Source organism: Megascapheus bottae, chromosome 18 (genome assembly GCF_031878675.1).
Source record: "Megascapheus bottae isolate mThoBot1 chromosome 18, mThoBot2.hap1, whole genome shotgun sequence".
Lineage (NCBI taxonomy): Eukaryota > Metazoa > Chordata > Mammalia > Rodentia > Geomyidae > Megascapheus > Megascapheus bottae.
The window spans coordinates 43667562-43676342 of NC_143526.1; the positions used below are offsets into that span (position 1 = coordinate 43667562).

General features: G+C 52.0%; 1 protein-coding gene across 1 annotated transcript; it reads left to right on the forward strand.

Annotated features, from left to right (window-relative positions):
- Positions 1–890: 890 nt before the first annotated feature.
- Positions 891–2268, forward strand: Mc3r (melanocortin 3 receptor). The gene has a single exon (XM_090352889.1). The coding sequence runs from the start codon at positions 1281–1283 to the stop codon at positions 2247–2249; it is 969 nt and encodes a 322-aa protein (XP_090209015.1). The 5' UTR covers positions 891–1280; the 3' UTR covers positions 2250–2268.
- The last annotated feature ends 6513 nt before the right edge of the window (positions 2269–8781 follow it).

Sequence of the window (8781 nt, forward strand, 5' to 3'; positions counted from 1 at the left end):
ACGATAGCTACAAACTATCTTCTGCATTGCCCATTTTTCCTCTTCCAGCCAACACTCTAAGTTCAGGGAAGACAGGGACCCCAGATCTCCTGCTTACTTATACTCCCTGCACCCAACATAGCTTTTTTTTATTCTTTTATTTTTTCTTTTTTAACAAACAGATGGAAGGACACAGACGCCCATGGCAATTTGCCTCACAGATCTAGGAGCTCGCCTCCACTGCAGACGAGCTATCTGGCCGGCAGAGGGCAGAAGTCTGCTTCCTAATCTCCCTGCCTAAGCCAGGGAGCCCAGGAAGCTGTCAGTCAGACAGGTGCCCGATGCTCAGTGGTCACTTCCTAGCGCAGAACATGAAGTAGGAGTTGTTCCCGACCCAGCATAAAACCCCGGCGTTCTCCCTTCACTTCTAGTTATAAGTACCACGGCCCCTGCCTCACGATGGAAGGAGTCATAACCGCAGCAGGCAGCAGCAGATTTCCCGCTCGCAGGTGGGGATGTATGAAGAGACAGAGGGGCCGACAGGAGACGGCTGAGCACAAGTCTCTACTAACCGCGGCTCCCACCGCAGCGGCAGCGTGCTGCTAACTCTGCATGTGCGCCCCTGCCTCTGCCTCTGCCTCTGCCTCTGCCTCTGCCTCTCGCTGTCTTTCCATCTCTTGTCTGTCTCTCTTACTGTTTCTTTCTGTGTTTCTCTGTGTGTCTCTTTCACTGTTCCTTTCTACCTCTGTCCCTCCTCCTGTCTGTCTGTCTGTCTCTCTCTGTCTCTCTCTCTGTCTCTGTCTCTCTCTCTCTCTCTCTCTCTCTCTCTCTCTCTCTCTCTCTCTCTCTCTCTTTCTCTCTCTCTCTCTCTCTCTATCTATCTCTATCTCTCTCTCCCTCCCTCCCTTTCTGTCTCTCTCTTCCTTTCTGGGTCTGTTTCTATCTCTGTCTCTCACCATTTTTATCTGCTCTGTCTCTGTCTCTCTGTCTCTTTCACTGTTCCTTTCTGTCTCTGTCCCCCTGTCTTGCTATCTGTTTCTATGTCTGTCTGTTGTTTCTCTGCCTCTGCCTCTCTCGCTGCCTGTTTCTTTCTATCGGTGTCTGTCTCTCTCTCCTTTCCTCCCTCCTTCACTCCTCCACCCCTTCTGAGGGAGACTAGGACGGAAGCCTGGCCTGAATGAGCATCCACAAAAGACATCTGGAGGGGGACTGAGCCTCCCCCCCCCACTTTCCCGTGAGCAGCGGTCACCCCTGCACACCCCCGGGGCCTCCCCTAGCCCGTGCCAGCCCCGCTGTGAGCCATGAATGCTTCCTGCTGCCCGCTCCCTGCTCACCCAACGCTGCCCAACAGCTCGGAGCCCCTGGCAGCGCCCACCTTCAGCAACCAGAGCGGCGGCCAGTTCTGCGAGCAGGTCTTCATCAAGCCCGAGGTCTTCCTGGCCCTGGGCATCGTGAGCCTCCTGGAAAACATCCTGGTCATCCTGGCGGTGGCGAGGAACGGCAACCTGCACTCGCCCATGTACTTCTTTCTCTGCAGCCTGGCGGTGGCCGACATGCTGGTGAGCGTGTCCAACGCCCTGGAGACCCTCGTGATGGCCGCGGTCAACGGCGCCTACCTGACCTTCGACGACCAGGTCCTCCAGCACCTGGACAACGTGTTCGACTCCATGATCTGCATCTCCCTGGTGGCCTCCATCTGCAACCTGCTGGCCATCGCGGTGGACAGGTACGTCACCATCTTCTACGCGCTGCGCTATCACAGCCTCATGACGGCGAGGAGGGCGCTGGCCTTGATCGCGGCCATCTGGGCGGGCTGCGGCGTGTGCGGCGTGGTGTTCATCGTCTACTCGGAGAGCGAGACGGTGATCGTGTGCCTGGTCACCCTGTTCCTGGCCATGCTGCTGCTGATGGGCACGCTCTACCTGCACATGTTCCTCTTCGCCCGGCTGCACGTCCAGCGCATCGCCGCGCTGCCCCCCGCGGGCCGCGCCGCGCCCCAGCGCTCCTGCATGAAGGGGGCCGTCACCATCACCATCCTGCTGGGCGTCTTCGTCCTCTGCTGGGCGCCCTTCTTCCTGCACCTGGTCCTCATCATCGCCTGCCCCACCCACCCCCGCTGCGTCTGCTACGCCGCCCACTTCAACACCTACCTGGTTCTCATCATGTGCAACTCCGTCATCGACCCCCTCATCTACGCCTTCCGCAGCTCCGAGCTGCGCAGCACCTTCCGAGAGCTGCTGTGTGGCTGCGGGGCCCTGAGCCTGGGCTAGGATGCCCAGGCCACCATCTCCCCCCAATCCCCCAGCCCAGGTGCTTAGAGGGACAACGACACACCCAGGAGACAGAAGCGTGTGTGTTCACAGCCCTGAGGGCCGGGAATCCTTCCCGGGATGGGGGAATGGTGGAGGGCTGAGAGGAGGCTCAGGTGCCATCTGCCATGGCCTCTCCAGCCACGGCAGGAATCCATGAAAAGGCTGCTCCAGGATGAAGGGGAGGGAGGGAGGGAGGAAAATAGGAATGAGGGAGGGAGGACACCATTCATTCATTCATTCATTCATTCCTCTGTACCCAGGGTTTGTCAGCCTGCTCATTGCTTCATACCTTTTGTGTTTCCAGCCAATCAGACCTGGGGATGTGGTCCTCACAAACCTGTAGGGGGACTCAGATCTACCCCCCCCCCCCGAAAAAAAAACAGCTAACGGCTCCCACCTCCAGCTGTCAGCAGCTGAGAGAGCTCTGCTCTGACACAGTAAGGGACCGAGTTTGTATGGAGGACTCTTAACAGCAAAGCAGTTACCATGAACTCTGCGAAGGAAGCCACAGCTATTACCCCTCTTCTTCCCCTCACATCACACCAGCCCTCTCTCCCAGGAAAATCCCCTTCTGACTGGGGGTACGGGGTGTCAGTGAAAGGAAGAGCATGCCCAGGAACAATGACAATGTGCAGTTGTGTTTTTGCATGTTGATAGCTGCTCATTACGCTTCTCCCATTATTTCTCTGCTCCTCCTAAAACAAGAGAATGGAAGCAGAGGAGAATCTATTGTACAAGAAACTGCTTCGGACATTATGGTCAATACTGTAGAAGAACCATGTAGCTTTCTTTGGAGGGGTGTGTGCATGCGTGTGTGTGTGTGTGTGTGTGTGTGTGTGTGTGTGCATGCGTGTGTGTGTATGTGTGTGTTACTTGGAGCAATGTGTCTGTCATAAGATTAATTGAAAAGAAAGAATGCTTGTTGGATTCCTGCTTCCTTGGATCAAGGTGGGGATAAAGTCAGACGGCCAGGGTTTGAATACCGGGGCCTTGTCAGAAAGCCAGTCTCTCCTGTTAGCAAAGGTCCCAGCTGGCACTGTGGATTTCTGTTTGCCAGTGGCGTCTGTCAAAGCCTCGCCTTGCTCTAGATAACGTCTATCAGCACCCTTCCCCTCCCTACCTCCTAATCCCCACACTGGGCTGTGTCTTTGACGTGAGACAGTGTTCTCCCATTTCAGGTATTTTTTGTACATGAAGGTATTCTGTTCGTGTAAGTAAAATCATTCCTTACTGGCTTTGACCATGCTATTGAATCCTAATAAAGGACTTTCATGGCTGCCCTTTGTCACCTTGCATCCTGTGACCTCTCCCCACTCACTCCCCACTGACGTATCCTGCAGTCCCACACAGGGCCAGCTGGAAGCCCTGAATAAAAGCCCCGTGGATCAGAATCAGGTCTCTCCTGGTACAATGCCTCGCAGACTAACCACAAACTCTCCATTTCGATTCCAAAAATACCACTCCGGCGGTTTCTGAGTGTGTCATCTCCCATTATTTCAATCAAGATGAGAGGCTCATAGGTGGCCACTCAGGAACAGAAGTGGAACTCTAACGGCCACAAGGATGCCGAGGTCCTGTTTCTATATCAACAAGACAAAAACAGCTTACTTCTTCTCGTTATGTTCTCCTGCCCTGTCAACAAACCTGTAAGGCAGGGGGAAGATTTTCACAGAGGAAGGAGTTCTCCAGAGCTTTTTGACTACCTGTCCTGGCATTCATGTCCATTTTGCCCCACCAGAGGAACTGACAAGTGTCAGTAAGCAACTGAACCCCACGCACTAGCTCTCAGGGGTACTGCCACACAGGGGGTCCCCCAAAAGTCACCTGGAGTTGTGGGGGGCCTAGAGGACTTTGATCACCCCTCATCTTCAGACTCCCCTAGCAGGACTCAGAGGCACATAGGCCAGGCATTTGCTCCTCACACACCCACAGGCAGGTAGACGTGCAACCCGGTTTTCTACTACAGTTTTCCTGGGGAACAGACAGCAGCAATGAGTCCCAGGGCAGGGCCTTTCCTCAGATACCCATGCTCAGAATGCCCGCCCCCCACAGTCACCATCCCTCTCCTGTCACCCCACTCTCTCCCAGCTCCATGTGAGAACCCACTACATGCTGGCAAGCAGCCAGAAAAGAGGCTTGAAGACACATGCTGTTCCCTGAGCTGACCAAAGAGGACTTGCTGGCTCACACCCAACACTCCCCCCCCCTTCTCAACACCTGTCACCGAATCTCTCGCTAACCCTCTTTCTCTGTCTGTCTGTCTGTCTCTCTGATAAAAGGAGGGCAGGTATTCAAGTGCTCTACATCTCAGCAGTGGCATGCCGCCAGCCCAAGTCTTTGTGTCTCAGAAGTAAGTTTCCTTGCCTTTTCCCTGGAGCATGTTCTATTTGCATGGTGGGCCAAGAGCCTGGACGGACGGGCCCTGCTTCCCAACAGCTCGAGGGCCACAGCTAAGAACACAAAACAGGTCTGTCCCAATGGCCCCCATCAATGCATCCCTAGGAAATTCTGGGCCCACTCACAAACTGCCATGATATGAAAGATGCTTCCTTTAGAACTGCGTGTTCCTCTAGGTTTGGTTTTCCAATCCTCCTGTGCACAGTCTCACAGAAGCTGCTAAGTGGTTTGTTTCTCCTCCCTGACTTTGTCCTAGGTTGCCCTGAGGCTCCTCTCTGAGCTAGCACTCCTCAGGGCAGATCAGCATGACACAGTTAGTAATATCCTAACTCTTAAAAAGAGGAAAATAAACCAACCACATCACTTCCCTCAAACTCTTCATACTCCAACTCTCCCCCCCTCACACACACACACACACACACACACACACACACACACACACACACACTGAGTATAAATTACATTCTTTGTGTGCCTGTGAATGTACGCACAGAATGCTTGTTTATTGCAGCCAACGGCAGAAGCCCCAAATGTCCCTCAACTAGGGAAGCTACATCGACAAAGCATAGCACGTCATACATGAGATGTCATTCAGCTGCAGAAAGGACGGGGCTGTGTGTACAGTGCCGTTGGGCCTGAAATGCAACATGCTGAGTGAAAAGAGTCAGACCCAAGCCTTGTACCCATCTCTCCGTGGGAACTGGGAAGGGCGATAGGGAGATGTCCTAGAGACAGGAAGTAGATTAGCAGCTGCCTGGGCTGGGGGTGGGGGAAGGGTGATCAGGCACTAGACACCTTACTGGGGTGACAAAAATATCCTAAAACAAGACAGTGCTGGTGAGGGGAATCCCACTTGGGGAAATTACTCAAAATCAACATGATAGATTTCATGATGCTAAATCACAGCTCAGGCTGGCTGAGGTGACTCAAACCTGTAATCCCAGCTACTGGGAAGGTGGAGATAGGGCGATGGGAAGCTTGAAATCAGTCCAGGTAGAAAAGACTCTATCTCAACCAGTGACTAGACCTGGTGCACACATTGTTATTTGGGAACCCTAGTGCCCCAACAGGACACCCACACACACACACACACACACCACATACACACACACACACACAACACAACACATGCACCACACACACACCACATACACACATACATACACACACATAACACACATACATACACACACACATTCATAACACATACACACACACCACACACACACACAACACAACACATACACACACACATACACCACACACACACCACATACACACATCCATACACACACATACACACACACCACATACACACACATAACACACATACATACACACACACACATTCATAACACATACACACCACACACACACACACACCATCCCAAAGGGGCCCGGATCTCTAATAAGCTATTTGCCAGGCAACAAACTAACTCAAGTTACAGTATTCTAGCTCACATCTCCCTCAGCTCAGTCTACTTTTCAACAACTTCCACTTTAGCCCACGTCAGCCCAAGCCCAGAGCTGCTCCATGGGTCCCCTCAGCAGCTTGCCAGACAAAAGACAGAGGCCTGGTAGATTTGAATTGCACATAAGCCATCCAACTTTCAAGTCTTGAACAGGATACATTTATATTAAGAACTATTCATTTATTATTTCATCTGGCAACCCTATAATACATAAGATGAAGTCCACAGATTCATCCTTGAATAAGGAAGATAATTCAAGTGAGGTATATTTCTGCCTGTTGAATCTGAAAACCCTACCCTTAGAACTATTTCATTTCCTGGAATAGTTTTCCTTCCCTTCTTCTGAATCTTAGTGAGAGCCCCAACCCCTCCCCCCCAAAATGATAAGTCTTCCTAATTTAAGGAAGAGAAGCGGGAGCTGGTGGTACCTACCTCAAATCTTAGCCCTTGGGAGGCTGAAGGAGGAGATTGGTAACTTCAGGTCAACCTTTGCTCTATAGAAAGAACCTACCTCAGAAAACCAAAAGAAAATAATTACAACCAAAACATGCATCATCAAGAAAAGAAAAGAACCAGCCTGGGGGGAAGCAATTTTATGCAATTTTCTCTTCCAGAAGGTTCCACTGCTTCTCCAGCCCCACTCTCTCTGCATTCCAGAAATGACCCAGCAAAAGCTCCTTCCTCTTTCCTCTTTTCCTTTTTCCCAAAGGATGCCCTTTACCAAACCTTGATAGAGCTAGGAGGAATTTCAAAGAACAGAGAAAGTGCAGCTGTCTGGCAAAATCATTTTCACCAACACTGTCTTCACTCAAAAAGTCCCCTGCCAGCCAGGCACAGTGGCTCAGGCCTGGCATCCTCGCACTCAGGAGACTGAGATCTGAGGATCAAGGATCAAAGCCAGACTTTTATCTCCAATCAATCACTAGAAAACCAGAAGTGGTACTGTGGTTCAAGGGGTTAGCCTTGAGCTGAAGAGCTCAAGGACAATGCCCAGGCCCAGGGGTAGGGCGGTAACCTTGAGCTGAAGAGCTTAGGGGCAGCGCCCAGGCCGAGGTCAAGTCCCCGACCAAGAAAAAAAAAAGTCCCTAGCGGTCGCTAGTCTGCAGTGGCCTGGCTCCTGGCAGCTGCCGCCTCCAGCAGCCCCCGCAGAGACTTTGCAATGTGGATTTGAGATTCCTGCTTTGCACAGGAGGAGATGAAGCTCCGGAGGTCACAAAACTGCTTTGGGTGGTCGTGTGAGAGCTCTCTTAAGCTCTGCACTGAGGACGGGGACCCTTGGAAACAGTGAGGACATGGGTGACCCAGAGAATTAACAACCACTGAGGGCTTCTTGGGCACCAACGGGAGTCCACATGCTTTAAATGTACCAGTGCTTCCTTCTCACTCTTCTAAATCCTCTTCATACCCCATGCCGTGGCAACTCTTCATTGTCTTCCATTTTGTTTGGGTGGTAGTGGTGGTGTTTGTTTATTTTTTTTTAATTCCAGCACTGGAACTTGCACTCAGTGTTTTACACTTTTTCACTTGGCCTTTTCACTCAAGGCTAGTGCTCTACTAATGGAGCCACGCCTCTACTTCCAATTGTACTTGTTAATTAGAGATAGAGTCTTACAGATTTTTCTGCTCAGGCTGACCTCGAACCATGATCCTCAGATCCCAGCCTCCTGACTAGGTGGGGTGACAGGCTTGTACCACTGGCCTCCGTTTCCTGCACAGTACAGTGAGGATCATTGTACTGTCTGTACGTCAGGCTGTTGTGAGGGTTTGAGGGAGTAATTGGCATCCAGCAGCTATCATTGATAAAGTAGTGTTTACGCAAACGCTCCCTCAGGCTTCGAGCTTTATCTCTGGCAAAGTCCTAGAATGCAATTACATGAACTCCCAAAGCCAGACCCTGAGAGCTGAGTCGGAAGTGTCCTGAGAAATGCCAGATGCCGTATCAGAGAAAGACCTTGACTTCTCAGGGCCTTGAGTGGGCCATGTGGGGACTGAGTCAGGAGGCAAGATCACCAGGATGCACAGTGCTCCCCAGAGCACTCTGCCTCCAATCCCCTTCTCCTTCGCCCTGCCCCACTCTCACATGCGGGGCAGAGTGACTGGGAGAAAAATGCCAACTCTCAGCACCATCAACTGAAGCTCTGAGGACCCTGTCACCCCAAGACCAAAGCCTCACCATCTGGTAATGAGATCCTGCAGGCACCTGACAACTTTGTACTTCCACCAGCACCCCACAGAGGCAACACGCTGGTGCTGTGGTGTTCCAGTGTGAAGGCCAGGGGACAAAGGTGTTTCATCTTCTGACAGCCTCCGTGCACCTGGAATGTGGGGGACACACGGGAGACTCTTCACTTCTGTTTTAAAAACAGATCCATCACAGGGTCATGCACAGCACACGTAATCACTGGCCACACGCTGCCCCTGGACCCTACACTGGAGGCAAGAATCACCTTTACTCTGTCCTCTGAGGTCAGCTGTTCTGGGGTGCTGTGCTGAGTGGAATCAGGCCCGCCTGGAACTTCAACAGGGGACCTCATTTGGAAGCAGGGCCTTTGAAGAAGTGCTAAGGACCTCAGTGTGGATCAGAAGGAATCTGGTAGTGTGGTCTAGTGGTAGAGCGCTCG

Coding starts and splice junctions, on each gene's coding strand:
- Mc3r (XM_090352889.1), top strand. CDS start 1,281: ATGAATGCTTCCTGCTGCCCGCTCCCTGCTCACCCAACGCTGCCCAAC.